This window comes from Cibotium barometz, chromosome 1 (genome assembly GCF_041138505.1).
Source record: "Cibotium barometz isolate CiBa-2024 chromosome 1, ASM4113850v1, whole genome shotgun sequence".
Classification (NCBI taxonomy): Eukaryota; Viridiplantae; Streptophyta; class Polypodiopsida; order Cyatheales; family Cibotiaceae; genus Cibotium; species Cibotium barometz.
Genome location: NC_141046.1, coordinates 47,946,733 through 47,963,514, shown reverse-complemented (window position 1 = coordinate 47,963,514; position 16,782 = coordinate 47,946,733). Strand labels below are relative to the sequence as shown.

The 16,782-nt window shown below is 41.8% G+C and overlaps 1 protein-coding gene across 1 annotated transcript in view; it reads right to left on the bottom strand.

The window, feature by feature from the left end:
* Positions 1 to 8,679: 8,679 nt before the first annotated feature.
* Positions 8,680 to 16,782, bottom strand: part of LOC147642101 (protein TUNICAMYCIN INDUCED 1-like) — a 63,342-nt gene continuing 55,239 nt past the window's right edge. Inside the window, exon 3 of the mRNA XM_086802903.1 lies at positions 8,680 to 9,588. Coding sequence (XP_086659029.1) covers positions 8,764 to 9,588 — 825 coding nt within the window. The 3' untranslated portion in view covers positions 8,680 to 8,763. The remainder of the gene's footprint in view (positions 9,589 to 16,782) is intronic.

Genomic DNA, 16,782 nt, shown 5'->3' with positions numbered 1-16,782 from the left:
TGATCTTCCCTTATATTAGTCCTATGATTGGCTCTTAGATAGGGTCTGGGATATGCCTAGGTGGGGTTAATGATTCGTACTCATCCACTTGTTCTAGCACTGCTCTAGTTCTGTACCTTCCTTATAAGCCGTTGGGATACGAGGTTGGATTACTCCTTGAGTTTCTTCGAAAGGTTTTTGTAGTCCTCTATAGGTTTCTTATCTTTGGAAAAAGTGGGTTTGTGCATGAGATCATTGGATGTCTCCGCCAAGAGGTAGCTCAGAGCTCTCATCTAAACCACTTTCAATGGTCCTCACGATGTCATTGCCCTTGGATAACTGACCATGTGTTACATCGTTTTCGTATGCTCTTTGAGGTATTCTTCTTCTCGACCTCAAATTTTGATTCATAGCTCTTTGGGGATTACCTATGGATATTTGGTTGTTTGCTTCAAAGTTAAAGCATAGGCATTTTGCTTATTTGGTACCCTTGGATGTTCCTTTATTGCTGCCTCCATCTTGGCTTGGATCCTTGTGATGGTATTAAGGATGGTATTAAGGAGGATTGTGTGAATAATTCTTCCTTGTACATTTAACAAGTTAAGGCTCATCAAAGTGGAAGGAGACGCTTCTACACTCTATTAGGGCAATCCTTGTAATAAGCACGGTCAAATCCGCACTTATAGCATGTGCCTCTATAAGGAATTGCATTAGGATTTGGCATGGGATTCAAAGTGCTTGGAGCACTCAGGGGATTTGGTGCAAGGTCTTTATGTGGCGGCCCTCTGCAATACAGTGTGTGGCCCTTTGTATTGAAAGCATTACATCGGTGGCCTGTGCACAATATTGTTAGAGGTCTCCTCTCGCTCTTTGTTGCATGATGGCTTCAAACAAAGAGGGATAGTCTATGGGTGAAAGCCTCTTTAAGAAACCCATACAGATAATACTGTTCATATGGGTCTTGTTGGTCATAAGACGCATATCTCTCTAATTTGTTGTTTTTTGTTTCTGCAAGAAGGGTCATTGAGTATTGTTGTGTCGGTGTGATTCTTGGAGGAACCGGTTACAGTGGTAGTACCAGATGTGGATATGGAAATTGAGGGGTCTATACATACCTCATGTAGGTAAGGGGTCTTGATAGGTAGGCACTAGAGCTTGTACCTAACTACTGAGGAGTGAGTGGTGGGGCTTAATACGGGGAGTATCTATCGTGGTGGGGCTTAATACGGGGAGTATCTATCGTGGTGCCAGAGTTCACCCTATTAAGTTGCCTTGGTAGCATAACAATGAGCTATGTCATGGTTCCTATGGCACTAATAGTGAGCACAAAATTGGTGTTACCTAAGCCTTGGCATTGGACACTCTGTACTTGTATAATTTCATGGTAAATTACACACCAAACCATATCTCTTCATGGGAATAAGTGTGGGTGTCCTTCCTGAGAGGTGTTGGCTAAGGCTACTAGCTGTGTGAGGTTTGGGGCTTAATACAGGGAGTATCTATTGTGGTGGGGCTTAATACCGGGAGTATCTATCGTGGTGCCAAAGTTCACCCTATTAAGTTGCCTTGGTACCATAATAATGAGCTATGTCATGGTTCCTATGGCACTAACAGTGAGCACAAAATTGGTGTTACCTAGGCCTCAGCATTGGACACTCTATACTTGTATGATTTCATGGTAAATTACACACCAAACCATATCTCTTCATGGGAATAGGTGTGGGTGTCCTTCCTGAGGTGTTGGCTAAGGCTGCTAGCCGTGAGGTTTCCCTTGGGGCCAGCACTGCAGTTGAGAAGATTTTTGCCAACTCATCCATGCTCACATCTTTGACTAGGACTCTGGCTAGTATTGGTTGGGCACCCTTGGCCAATGAGGCTTTTGATGATGCATCCACTATCTCTTGGTTTGGGTAGACGACTTCTACATCCTTGTCTTACAGGTTATCGACTAGGTATATTGCCTCATGGGCAACACTCATCAAAGATGTAGTTTCTAGATGTGGAGAGATGGACGTGAGCTTCTTGCCCTAAGAGCAATCATAAACTGATGGATGAGCGATAAATCATCCAATCTTTCACTGGTGTTACATCTTATATAAAGATACTTGATTCTAGCAATGTAATCTTGCATTGTTTCTCCCTCCTCTAGGTTGAGGTTATAGATTTGTGCAATGGGGCTCCATCTCGCTTCACTGGGCGAGAATCCCAAAATGAAACTGTCTCAGGACCTTGCAGTTGGCCTTTTCAAGTGGGTTTAGAGAACTAAACAGCTAGCTTGCTTTGCCTTCAAGGCAAAGTCCAAATGAGTAAATCTTGGTGGGACCACCAATCCATCCCATGGCCTCACAAATTTAATTGAACTTTTTTATACTGAATATGGGATCTCCGGTTCCATCAAATTTTGTCATCTTCCTTGAGATGTGGATTGGCTTATTGTGCCTAACTTTAAGCCTCTAGGTGTTATGTTGGTTGCCAACTCCCTTCCCCTTTCAAACGTCATCCTTAATATGTCTTCTGCATATTCACGAGACCGTGGAACGTAAGGAGGTGGTTGTGCAAAAACCTCTATTTTAGGGTACAAGATCTCTTACCCCATGGGGTTGGGCTTTGCAGTTTTTCCAATGGCATGTGTCCTCCACTGGTCTAGCTTTGAGGCTATGGGCTCACAGGCAACTCAGGACACATTCTGTGAATGCCCTTGTGGATCCCTTTGTGTTAAGGTAGTCCCAAATACTCCACTGGTCTAGCTTTGAGGCTATAGGCTCGCGGCAACTCAAGACACGTTTTGTGAATGCCCTTGTGGATCCCTTTTGTATTGAGGTAGTCCCAAATACTGGCTCTTTATCCTTCCCTATGTTCCTTGTTCCCTCGTCCAAATAGAGAAGAATTGAAACTTGATTTTGTGGCAAAGGCACTTCTATAATAAGCTCCTATGGAGAGGAGGACTGTGTGATTAATTTTGTATATACTGAGGAACACATGTCCACGATAAAGATGCTTCTATAATCATGAACTCTTGTGGATTGGAGGATTCATGCTTATGTTGTGTGATTGATTTTGAGTGTACTAAGGAACGCTTATCCATGGTGGTACAATAAAAGAGACCTGTCTCGATTTTTCGTTGTTGGTCGTAGTCTGCTCGGGGTAAAACCAACTCAAGATCGACACCAAATGTTTGAAACATTGTGGCATCGAACATGGTTTGACCACTTCTTATGGAAGCAAACAAAACCTTGAAGTTCCTAGTCCTGGTCCTCCTGCTCCTCCTCACTAGAGCTTTGCCCAAAAATAGGGTGATTTAATACGTTCATAATAAGATTTATGATGTTATTTACAGAGCCAATTGGTGAATCCAAATCTCGAAGGACCGTGGTGGCAAGTGTTCCACTATTTCTCCGCTCACGTCTATGTTTCGTTGGCTCATTTCTTTCCAAAGCTTATCACACTGGTGGTGGAGGTGGATCCAAAGGAGTCTAGCCTTCTTAAGAGGGGAGCCCTCTACTGATTATTGATGGGATGAAAGCTTGGTGGGGTTGGGGAACTGTGGTTTGATGAGCTATAATTGATTGTATTATCGTTTCCAATAATTAGTCCAAAGTGGGTTCCCATCAATGGTCCTTAGCACTTCAGATGCAAGTCTAAAAATGGTTTCAGACATTTTTTTTTTCAATCAATTGTATTATTGTTTCCAACAATTAGTGTCATTGGATCTTTCCTTAGAGCCACAAATGTAACTTCCTTATGTGGGTGCACTAGCTCGTCCTATTGCATCCTCACTCCGTTGTCACACCAAAATACTCCTTTGCTAATGGGGTGAAGGGAGCTCTCTATGCCTAGATGGAGGCAACAAGAGATGGCCCTTCGCAATGATTTTCTCTCACAAAAGGCGGGGAAAGAAGAGGCTAATGGAAGAGGGAAACCTACAAGCAAACCTATTCAAGAAAGCATCCATCTAGCATGCATGAATTCAATAGCATACAAACAAGCAAGAAGAGGGAAGAGGAGAGCTCACAAGTAAACTATTGCAAGGGAATGATTGTGTATTTCTTATTGTCAAAAATGACTTATATACAAGTGAGTAGTTCTCACACTAGGACCTCCAAACTTAAAAATAGTACGGCCTCTTTGTACACTGACTCCGTAGACTTTCCCTATTTGACATTAAGCACATGGTAAGGCTGCTTTATATGTTCTAGCACCGTCTTACAAAAGATAAGTGCCTGTTCGAGTGGGTAAGATGACAAAGAACCATATAGTAGGTCAGACCGTTGAAACCATGTTAACCTACAGAGTGGATAACAGGCTCTTAGAATACATTCAATATGTTTTTTATTTTGTACCTATTTTTCACCTTTCATATATGTTTAAGAAGCCTATGAATGCTTTTTTGAACTATTGGTATCATAACCAGTGCTTTACTTTTGAATCGAAGGTCTTTTATTTGCATCATGCAAGCAAGGTATTTACAGTCGTGCCACTCAGACCACATTGCTCTCTTGTGCAATGTCAGTAATTGTTTACCTAGCTTCAAAAGATGGCAAGCTTTTTTACTTATACTAGCAAAAGCCATAACAATATTCTTCAATGGAATGAAGAAAAAGAAGCACAGAGGGTTTGGTCGGCGATTGCACACCTCTTTGGTAGGATTAAGAGGGATGCTATCATTTCTTTTGGTTCTATCATTTGATTGACACAGTCTGGGCCCTCAACTGAGATTCGAGGGGACTGATAGGAGCTTGTCCATTATGGTTAGGCAAGGAGTTGCTCGGCAATGTTGTCTTCAGGATTTGCCACTTTCACACTTTGTCCCTCCAACACAAAGGTTAGATAGTTCTTGGGAGATTATTGCTAGCATCTCAGCCTGGAATATCTGGAAGGCTAGATGCACCGAGGCCATTGAGGGTACTCCCGTTCTTGTTTCTCAGTGTCTTTGCAGGATTTGGAGTGATATTATTCACACCATCATGGCTACCTCGGCCAGAATCAAGGGATCTTCGAGGGCTGCGGAGAGGAAGCACGGCCAGTTTATTATGAGAGAGTGGGACATTGGTATCTTTTTCATGTCCTCTCATTCGGGACCCTATTGGCAGCACAGGGCTCCTGATTGGTTGAGATCTCCACCTTTTTTGGTGTGAAATCTCCATTTTGTAAAAATAAGCACATCCCAAAGAATATATATGAGGTTTCGAAGCACCAACTTAATGCCATTTGGGAACTCCTCAAATTTACACCTCATCAAATCTAACAGCTCAAAAAAAGGTGTTTGCTTAAGGCCAATATGTATTTCATCATCCATGAAAAACAAACGTAATGTAAATAACTCTACTAAAAGGATGACCATTTCATTATCTTTTAGATTTGCCTAGTGAAAGAGCAAGGGTTCTAACTGAAGCATAACTATGTTCATTTAGCTTTGTAGGGATAGTCCCTTTACTTAGAAAAAGTTTTCCACCATCTTGTTTAGCAACTAATTTAGACACCAGGCATAGGAATCTGCTAGACGATCCCTTAATGGATGGTCTACTTTATATGGAGCTTACATCTAACTTCATTATTAGCCTTTTAGATCCATATTTTGAAAACCCCCCTCCATACCCCATCAACATATATGTCTTATTTATTGCACACGTGAATGAGAGACCTCCCATGGTGGTATGTCCCCCTACACTAGCAAGCCCGTGTTTGTGGTAGGATTCCATGGTCAAGCTTATGTATTTGCTCTTGGCTATATAATAGGTGTGCATGCATTCATGTCTTACTCCAAAGATCCAAGCGTTGAAGTGTCTTCTTCTAACTCAATCTAGGGGTTATCTTGGTGAAGCGCATTGTAAAACATGAATCTTTATAGGCTGTGTGTGTGTGTGTGTGTGTGTGTGTGTGTGTGTGTGTGTGTGTGTGATTATGGAACTAAGAAGAGGTGGTTGTCAAGGTATATCACCTCATATTCATGACCTCTTTGATCATACACAAATCCTCACGTTAGGATTTTCCATGACCATGCAAGCAACATCACTAGTTTATCTGTTGTTCATTATGAGGGAAGAATAGAAAGTGCACTTGCATGTGTCCTTTTCTAGTATCCTTCGAACATAAAGTCCTTAAAGTCTCTTCCCAATAACACATTTTTGCATTATGTATAAGCTCCTCAAGATCCACTTCCATGTACAAAGAGCATCCATTGTAGTTCCAAATCATATTCTATTGTACATATACATATATACATATATATACATACATGTGTGTGTGCACAGACACACACACACACACACACAATATATCTACTATAATATATGTACACACACACACATATATACTATATATCTACTATAATGTGTGTGTGTGCGCGCGCGCGCACATATATACTATATATCTACTAAAAAGTGTGTATACTCTCTCTGCGCGTGCATGCACGCACACATTTATATATGTGTGTGCGCGTGTGTGTGTGTACACGCACACGTGTACGCGTGCGTGTGCATATACACACTTGTTTTTGGTGAAGTCTATTTATATTTATGTCACAGTAAACAGTATGCAGAAAGAGGACATAAGCTACAACATCAAAAGATAGCAATGTATGACAAGTACGCAAGGTAATCCAAATCACAAGAACGATTGTCGCAGAGACGCCCGAAAGAAGTGGCATTTAGCTGGAGACGGATCACCAAATACTCTATGGTTTCTGGCTTTCCATAGAGTCCAAAGAGCCCAGTAGCAAACCCAAGTGATAAAAAGATCATACCCTTGCCTAGCAGGGAGAACTCCAAATAGCCAGTAAACCTTGCCGAAGGAAGCACTAGGGAAGCGTGCCCGCAGAAGCTACTGAAGAAACTGTAAGAAATCAGAAGTCTCAGGGCAATGCCAGAAGAGATGGGCCATGGACTCCCACGGGGCCATACATCTGTGAAAAATTGATGGACCAACGTGTCTACGTGCCAAAACCTGTCCAATTGGGAAAACCCCAAGCATGACCCGCCATAAGAAAACAACCCTCCATCTAACTTCATTATTAGCCACTTAGATCCATATTTTGAAAACCCCCCTCCATACCCCATCAACATATATGTCTTATTTATTGCACACGTGAATGAGAGGGTATGTCCCCCTACACTAGCAAGCCCATGTTTGCGGTAGGATTCCATCATGAAGCTGTTGTATTTGCTCTTGGCTATATAATAGGTGTGCATGCATTCATGCCTTACTCCAAATATCCAAGCATTGAAGTGTCTTGTTCTAACTCAATCTAGGGGTTATCTTGGTGAAGGGCATTGTAAAACATGAATCTTTATAGGTTTTGTGTGTGTGTGTGTGTGTGTGTGATATATATATATATATCTATATTTATATATATGTATATATATATACATACATATACATATATATATGTATATATATATGTATATGTATATGTATGTATATATATACATACATATACATATATATATATGTATGTATATATATATATACATGTGTGTATATATGTATACGTACATATATACATATACATATATATATACATACATATACTATATATATGTATATATAGTATGTGAGTATATATATGTGTGTGTATACATATATATATATATATATATATATATATATATATATATATATATATATGTATGTATGTATGTATGTATGTATGTATGTATGTATGTGTGTGTGTGTGTGTGTGTGTGTGTGTATATATATGTATGTATGTGTATGTGTGTGTGTGTGTGTGTGTGTATATATATATATATGTATATATATATATATATATATGTATGTATGTATGTGTGTGTGTGTGTGTGTGTGTGTACACACACACACACACACACACACACATATATACACACACACACACACACACACACACACACACACACATACATATATATATACACACACACACACACACACACATATATGTATGTATGTATGTATGTATGTATGTGTGTGTGTGTGTGTGTGTGTGTGTATACACATATACATATATATACACATATATATGTATATGTGTATATATATGTATATGTGTATACACACACACACACACACACACACACACACACACATACATACATACATACATACATACATATATGTGTGTGTGTGTGTGTGTGTGTGTGTGTGTACACACACACACACACTGTGTGTATATATATATATGTATGTATGTATGTGTGTGTGTATATACACACACACACACACACACACACACACATATATATATATATATATATATGTATGTATACAGACACACATACATATATATATATATGTATATATATATACATATATATATATATGTACACACACACACACACACACACACACACATATATACATACACATACACATACATACATACATATATATATATATATATATATATATATATATATATATATATATATATAGCAGATTAAGAATGCATATACACAAACGTAGGTTATGACTCCTAGATTTATCAAACAGCACCAGCCATTCTACCATTCTTTACAAGTGGACAAGGGGCATCAGATCATGAACAAGATGACACTTTCGACAGGATCAAGCAAGTTGAACAATCTAAGCTTATGAGCTTCAATGCTTGAGAGAACTTTAAAGATCGAGAGCCTCTCTCAATCCTCGACTCCACCTCTTTAGCTATTCCTCATTTTTTATTTGATTAATCTGATGGCTCCGATGGTCAAGAAAAAAAAAGCAGTGGTGCAAACAAACAATATACAGCATTAATTAAAAGCCTCAAAAAATAGTAATGGAAGAAAAGGTTTCCATGGGGCATGCAAATGGACCTCAATATATATCAAGCGTCATAGGACTAGACGGTACAAGGTATGAAGAAAAACTCGTATATGATACATTGGATGTGACATCCCTCCATGTATATGTTTCAACATTTTTGTAGCGCTTCAAAGGTTGCACTGTAATGGGGACCAGTGTGTTGTCTTGCACTTTGGCTAGAACTTGGAATCTGTATGTTTTAACATTCGGCCTCGTCTTCCACTCCGGCCAGAGTTTGGGCTCAAAGTCCTCTTTGTTAAGTATTCTCTCTATCTCAAATTCAAACAGTACAAATGTCAATGCAGCCACTTTAGCATGAAGAATGGTGAAAGATCTTTTCCTGTAGCTACTAGAGCCCAAATATGCTTTTAGCATTTCTTCAAGAACCGACAACCTTGGATCTGAGCTATTGAGAAACGGGAAGGGCCATATTGAGGCTTTATCAAAGCTCTTGCTAAAATCTAGCGGTGGTGGGCCGGATTGCCCACCAATGTACTCACTCTCCCTCGTGTAGAGCAGTTTCACGAACCCAGAGTCAAGGTCTTCTTCTGCTTGGTGTAAAGGTAAGTCAAGGCCTGTGATGCTAGCCACCAAAGTAGGCCCTGTGATATGCAAAGACAGTCGAGCAGCAACATCCTCATTCTCTGAAGCATGACTTCTTGTATAAGCAGCTATGGACAGAATACTTGCTGCCAAGCTTCTGATTGGTGAGCTCCTATTGATGGGCAATGATAACTCCACAGGGTGTGCAAGACAAACTTCACGTGCTCCCCTGACTTCAACTGAGTTTCCAACAGCCAAGTTTACTTTTTTGAAGTCTACGATGTCTTCTCTCTCCTACAAATTCAAAAAAAATCAACAATGAATCAGGTTTAAGATCCATCTTTCTTCACAATTCAATAGTCCCACTGTTTTCAGTAATGGTATATTGACTTAATTTGCAACAACAAAAGAAATATTTTGTCAGTTTGTAGGGGTAATTTGTCAGTTTGTAGGGGTAACTAATCTACAATATGTCATTCGGAAAATGAATGTGACGCTCCTGTGGATGCCACTAAAGGTCAAATGGTTCTCTAAAAGTACAAAGATGGACAATAAGCTCTCTTCAAAAAAGGATTAAACAATTTGACGACGACTCATTCTGCAGATCTCCTCAATGACAACTATTTCCACAATGTCCCAGCCAGACGAGTCCGTCCTGCAAGAGCGACATCGCAACAAGGGCTACCACCAACCCCAACTCAGATTGTAATTTATCATCTAGCTTGCCATCAGTATCACTACTCTCAAGAACAAGACCCACTCTACAACCTTAACTTGTCTACCCGCTGGCCTCAATCAACACCTTGTTCACACACAAAAAAAAAAAGCCTCCTATCTTAACCATGCACTCCACATCACAGCCCAACATAGCTTTCCATGTACAATTGAACCCACCAAGAAAGCCCCCAGAAAGCACCAGCCTTCACAATGGATGGTATGAGGAATCTAGGCCTTATACCAGAAATGAATGAAGAATTCTTAGTCATGCACTCCACACCACAGCCACAGAGCCAATACAGCCAAGTCCACCAAGAAAGCCTGAGAAGGCACCACCACTCAAATGGAGGGTATGATGAGGAATATAAGACATTGCAGAAAAGGAATAAAGAGTTCAGCCATCACCACCCACTAGCCAGCCAAACAAAGCCATATAGGTGTCTCGTTAGATGTAAGAAACAGGAGTTTCTCGCAAAAAAAAAAACGACTGCTAGGCTTCTTCAAAAGGAAATCAGCCTGCCCCCTCACCATAGTCACCAGAAACGAGAAACAGGAACAGAAACGTTCGAGAAATGGAAACGGGGAAACGAGTTTTTAGGGGTGGAAATGGCCGTTTCCTGTCACAATGTCACTTGGGAAATGAGGAACGGCCATGGAAATGGATGGGGACCTGAAACGGAGAAACGTGTTTCTAGGGACCAAAACATCCGTTCCCTATGACTATGCCCCTCACTCACCCAGCTATACACAACCTTGCATGGGTGTCACAGATATACCATGACGACTACATCTGCACTTTTCACCACTGAGTCATAACCCAAGCTATCCGGAAACTCAAGAATGGCAAGGCGAAAAATCCAAACGCCCACAAACTCCTCAATGCAGCCAATCAACCCTGCATGGGTGTCCTATTGACTCTGATCTTTTCCCTTGCTAATCTTCAGTTTGGGGATAGCTTGGGTCATGACTCATGACTTGGCCGTGGGTCTTGACTCTTAGTTATTTACCAACGGCCAACAGTTGTACTAGCCTCACTCCAATCCTAGCCAAGATTTATACCCATTCAAGGGAAGAGACACAATGAACTCACAAAACGACTAAACCATTATGGTAGGCCATAGCGAAGATATTTGGATCAGCAGTAGAGGCGATTGGGCAGAAAGACATGGGATTCATGGGCTAGGCAAGCTTCCAGCAAGATCACTCCACACTCGACCACATCTACACACCTCTGGCCAAAACTGAGGAAAGCCAAGCATCAAGGAGAAAAGTTATTTTTGTGGATTTGCACAATGTTCACACGGTGGTCTTCCACAGGGTTATCACAGGAGCTGCAGAAATACACTTCCTTATATGTTCTCTCTATAGATGCTTTGCCACCCACCATTTCAGTACCTTGAACAACGCCACGCATCATCAAGGCAAGAACAGAATACTCATCACAAATGTCCTCTGTCCACAAGACATGGATACATCAAGGATGAAACCCACCTAACTGAGGATTCATGCACATGCACTGAGAATCTCCATGGGAAGCTCCAAGTGTAATCACATTGAGGCCCCAAGTGTTACGTACCTAATGCTAACCACATGGATAGTGGGGCCTAATCTGGGGTTAGAGGACCCTGAGGATTAGTGCAGCAGACTGTGATAACTTGGGTTAGATATAAGTGTTATCCCATTAAGTTATAGCTACTTATGAGTCAGCGGCTAATTATAGGTTGACTAAGGCTATATAAGTGGGGTGAGCTTTTTGTGTGGACAGACCATATTGTTTGCTATATCCTACCGGTGTGGTCAGATGGCAGGATGCCTATGCCTAGGCTTGGGATATGGTCCACAGAAGCCTTAGCCCAAGGGCTCGGGGATGGTCTATGGATTTAGACCTACGGTTGGGAGGTGAGCTAGCCTACACCCCTTCTATTTGGTGCCGATATTGTTGCTTGTGTTTAGGGAGATCTTGAGGAATCTTATACCAAGTCTGTCCAATGAAATGAATAGCTGCAAAGATGCACAAATATGTGATATGCATGAGGTAGTGACCAAGGAGCACACCATTCTTCAAAGCCTAGTGTACTATGAAATTAGAGGCCGCTTTCACTGCCTATTCAAAGAGCAATTTGGTCCTCTTCATCGAGTGATAATGTTAGATCCCTAACTTGCCCTTGGGTCAGTGTTAACTGTTGGGGTTTGAGAAACCCTAATGTTCAACAGAAATACATAGAAAACAGCAAGAGTGTTGGCTCAAGAGCTATGGTGGGTGTGTGCGCAAGAGAGCCATGGCTAGAGAGATAAGGAAGAGAGAGAGTATAGATAAGACACGGTAGTGTGGGCACAAAGTACACTGCTTGATTACTTGATTGATTAATTTGTGAGTACATTGGTGCCCCTTTTATGGGCTGAAAGTACCACCTCTTCTTTGACCTTATTAAATGAGGTGTGACATGACTACTTACAGAGACTGTTCCCACACTTACCTCCGATTTCCCAACAAACCCCCCTTCGGAGTGAAGGAGTGGTGAGACCCTTATGCAAAAAAGTTTCATTACCTACTCTGCTTTCCAGTCCCCCCTCGGCTGATTCACCACTCAACACCTCCCGAGGTAGAGTATAGCAACTCATCTTTGTCACCCCCCCTTACTCCTGGCTAGGATTTATGAAAGCTCAAAGTTTGGAACATACAAAATAAATACACATTTTGGGGGACGACCCGGGCATAGTACCTCTATTGACTCAAACACACATAGCTAAAACATAAAAACGTGGAAGTTGTAGGAACTTCCTATGTATGATGTTTGCCGGTGTAGATCCTCTTCCGGCGGCGACACCAAGTAGTGGACACTTGGCTCGTCATTTCAAATTAGGTGTTTGCAGGGCCTTTAATTACGGGTTAATGGTACAATTTTTTGAAAACCCCCAAATATTATGATAGCTGTAGCATCTAATTAGACAATTTTGGAGAATTCCAAAATGCTGCAAACCCTAATTTCTCACAGGTACAGTAGATACCCTATAAGTACCAAAACACTCGCCTCACATCTTGCCAATGCTTTGACCCTCGGCTGTGCATAAACTTACTCAACTGAAACACCCCATGTTGTATGTCCAGCCTTGTATTACACAAATATATAAGGCAGCCCGTCGCTTGGCTGTAATATGTGCTATCACAAGACTCTCCTGCATCATACATACTTAGCCTAAGTCCGGGTTCTACCGAAGTAGAAATAGGCTTGCAATCCTGAAATTTAAACCTTTCCAACAACCCCTTTATGTACTTGGTTGTAGCAGCACAATGCTCTCATCTGTTTGCATAAACCATATGCCCAAATAAAAGTGCAATAGGCCGAGATCTCACATCTCAAATGAGGCCTCCAAATCAACCTTGAATGCTGCATTTTTATCCTCATTTGTCCCAGGGAGTATCATGTCATCCACAGAGAGGATGGCCATATCAAATCCTCTTCATCCACCTTAACATAGAGGGTACATTCAGTCAGACTATTTTGATAGCCTTGGCTAGTCAAATAAGCATGTATCTTCTCATACCAAGCTCGAGGAGCTTGTTTAAGACCATACAATGCCTTTTTCAATCTACATACTTTTCTTTCTAACCTTTTGCCTCAAATCCAATGGACTGAAATACATACACTTCTTCTTGCAAATCCCCATTAACAAAGGCCATCTTAAAATCCAACTGATATACTTTCCAACCATAATGGATAGCCAATGCAATCATGCATCTAATGGTGGTCATTCTAGAAGTAGGTGCAAAAGTTTCATCATAGTCTATGCCCTTTTGCTGCGCATATCCTTTGGCCACAAGCCTTGCCTTGTACCTATCAACAATACCATTAGCTTTCCTCTTTACTTTGTACACCCACTTAGTGCCAATTGTCTTCTTGCCAATAGGCAAATCCACCAAATCCCAAGTGCCATTTTTACGTATGGCATTCATCTCATCTTGCATAGCTTCCATCGAATGCTCATGTTCTTGAGCTTCTTCAAATGCGCCTGGCTCATCAACATCACACAAGCTAATCAACCAAGCAACAACCGCATGATGTGGTTCATTCCTAGAACCAGCCCATGTCCTACTACAGAGAGGAGCTCGGACCAGCCATCTAGGGACTGATCTAGCCTCCTGTATAGTTGTCCGCTCTTCTCTCACAACCTCTTCTACATCATCATGCATAACAGGCTGTTCATTTTGCTGAATTTCAGCATCCACATGATGTCTATTTGGCTGCAACACATGTTCCATTGCCAATTGTACTGTTGTACCATCAATTGCAAGTGGAAGTAACCCTTCAAACATGTCTTGTTGACCCCTGTACAGCTGTCTACCAAATTCAGCCATAGGCTGATTTTCATTTTCAGCAAACACCACATCTCTACTCTCAAAAATCCTCTAGTTGAGCGGAATACAGAGACAGTAGCCTTTGCTACTACTGTTGTACCCTACAAAAATACATTTTGTTGCCTTGTCATTAAGCTTGCTTCTCATCTGTTGAGGCACATGGGCATATGCAAGACAACCAAAAACCCTGAAGTAATCAACTTTAGGCTTTTTATCATACCAGGCCTCATATGGAGTGATGATTTTCAAAGCTTTTATAGGACATCTGTCTAAACATGCGTAACAACACATGATTGCCTCCATCCAGAATATATGAGGCAAACCCTTGCCCTTGACCATACATCTAACCATTTCCATCAAGGACCTGTTCTTCCTTTCTACAACACCATTCTATTGTGGTGTGTATGGCATGGTACACTGGTTCTTAATGCCTTTTTCAACCAAGTATGATTTGAAAGCATCAGACATATACTCCCCTCTCGATCTGTACGGAGAGTTTGCACTTTGCAACCTATTTCATTTTCAACCCTTGCAACATAATGCTGAAAACACATAAATGTCAGCAGATTAGGGTTAGAGTTAGGTTTCCTGCACGGTTAAGGGGGATGAAAGATGTCCATGATGTGATGCACAGAGAGAGAGAAAGAAAGAAAGAAAGATATATTAAGCGTCTACTAAAGACTCAATGGGCCTATGAGAGAGAGAGAGAGAGAGAGAGAGAGAGACTACTCAAGAGAGTGTTATTTTGTTTGTGTTGCTGCCACTAGCGTGAGAGAGCCACACAGAGAGAGAGAGAGAGAGAGAGAGAGAGAGAGAGAGAGAGAGAGTAGAGACTTCCTATACGCTGTGCACAGTTGTCGATTTGTTGCTTGCACGCCTGCCCATACCTCGCCATACATCTGTGCTGCCTGCTGGAGATTGTTGTACGCTTGTACTCCTCTGTGCAGGTTGTTCGGTGGGGAAGGTCTGTGTATTCCAACATCCAAAAGTTCATCCAATTCCAGTGTCCAGTAAATGGAGTTGCTCTTGGTTTGAATTTCATTGCTGCTCTTGCAAACGGTGAAGCTCCGCTGACAGCTGTACAGACTGCTGAATTAGGGTTTGCAGGTGCTGAATTAGGGTTTTCAGGTGCTGAATTAGGGTTTGAGAGAACGGGTTTTCTTTGCTTTTGTACATGGATTTGGATGACTCGGCATGGCTGCCAATAGCCTTAACATGGATCTTATTGAGGAGATGATCGAGAAGGATGTGGGTTATGCTTCAGATGCCTCAAGGCTTGATGTTGATGCAAGCTACACTCCGTTGAATGTTGGAGAGAATGCAGAGGAAAGTTCTTAGGTACCTTCTCCGGAGTTTGCACGTTTGCTGCAGATCACTAGTGAGCTTCTGCAAGAATATGTGAAGGCAAACAGCGTGCAAATGGCTGCAGTAGATAATGGTGGTGTGGCTGATGTATGCATGGAGACTCCTTTGTTGCTACAACAACTAGCAGATTTTCATGATCGTGCTGCTATCTTCTTCTTTACTGGACGTATTCCGTTGTTGCCTCGTCTTAGAGCATGGTTGGGCCGCTTGGTGTCGCCTGAGACACTTGAGGAGATTTATGATGGTCCGAGAGGCTTTTATGAAATACTTTTTCGCACTTCGGAAGCCCGTAGGGTAGTCTTGGAGCAGGTGCCACTCTTTTTGGATGGGCAGTTGGTTCATGTGGTTCCGTGGAAGCCTATGGCAGAGTACCAAGATATGTTGCGCCAGGCTTGCCCAGTTTGGGTTGAAGTGAAACAATTCCCACCAATGTTTTGGTGTGTTTTACCAAGTCTCATGCGAGGTATCGGTGATGTCTTGGTGGTGCCTCGAATGACATCTAGAAACCGAAATCGTCTATGCATGTTGTGGGATACTGGGAGACCTAGGCCGACACATTTGCGTGTCAATATGGCTAGGCTGCAACCTTTAATGTATAAATTGAGGTGGGATACATTTGCTGGCCACTGTTTCAAATGTGGTGAGATGGCCACTTTGTCTCCGAATGTCCTAAGAAAGAACAAGTTGTTGCTACCAAGGATATCGTTGATGGGCAGTTGCCCGTGGAAGATGAGCATGATGCTCCTTTACATGATGCCCAGCACATGGATGTACATGTGGATGTTCAGAATGAGGTTGAGCAGCCATGGGTGGAAGTACGTGGTAAAAAGACACGATTTGTTGCCCCGCGGGAGGATTTCTCAGCTGCTGTTTGGCGGGGGCCTTTGCGTACTCATCAGGGGCCCTTGCATACATATGCTCGTCGCCCTTTGGGTTCAGGTGCCCAGCAACAAACCAGGATTGAGAGGCCGGGAGGCCAACTTTCTCAGGGTACAGGGGCTCTTGGGGTGGATAGAGTAGAATGCTATCCTATTAGAAGTCGCCTAACA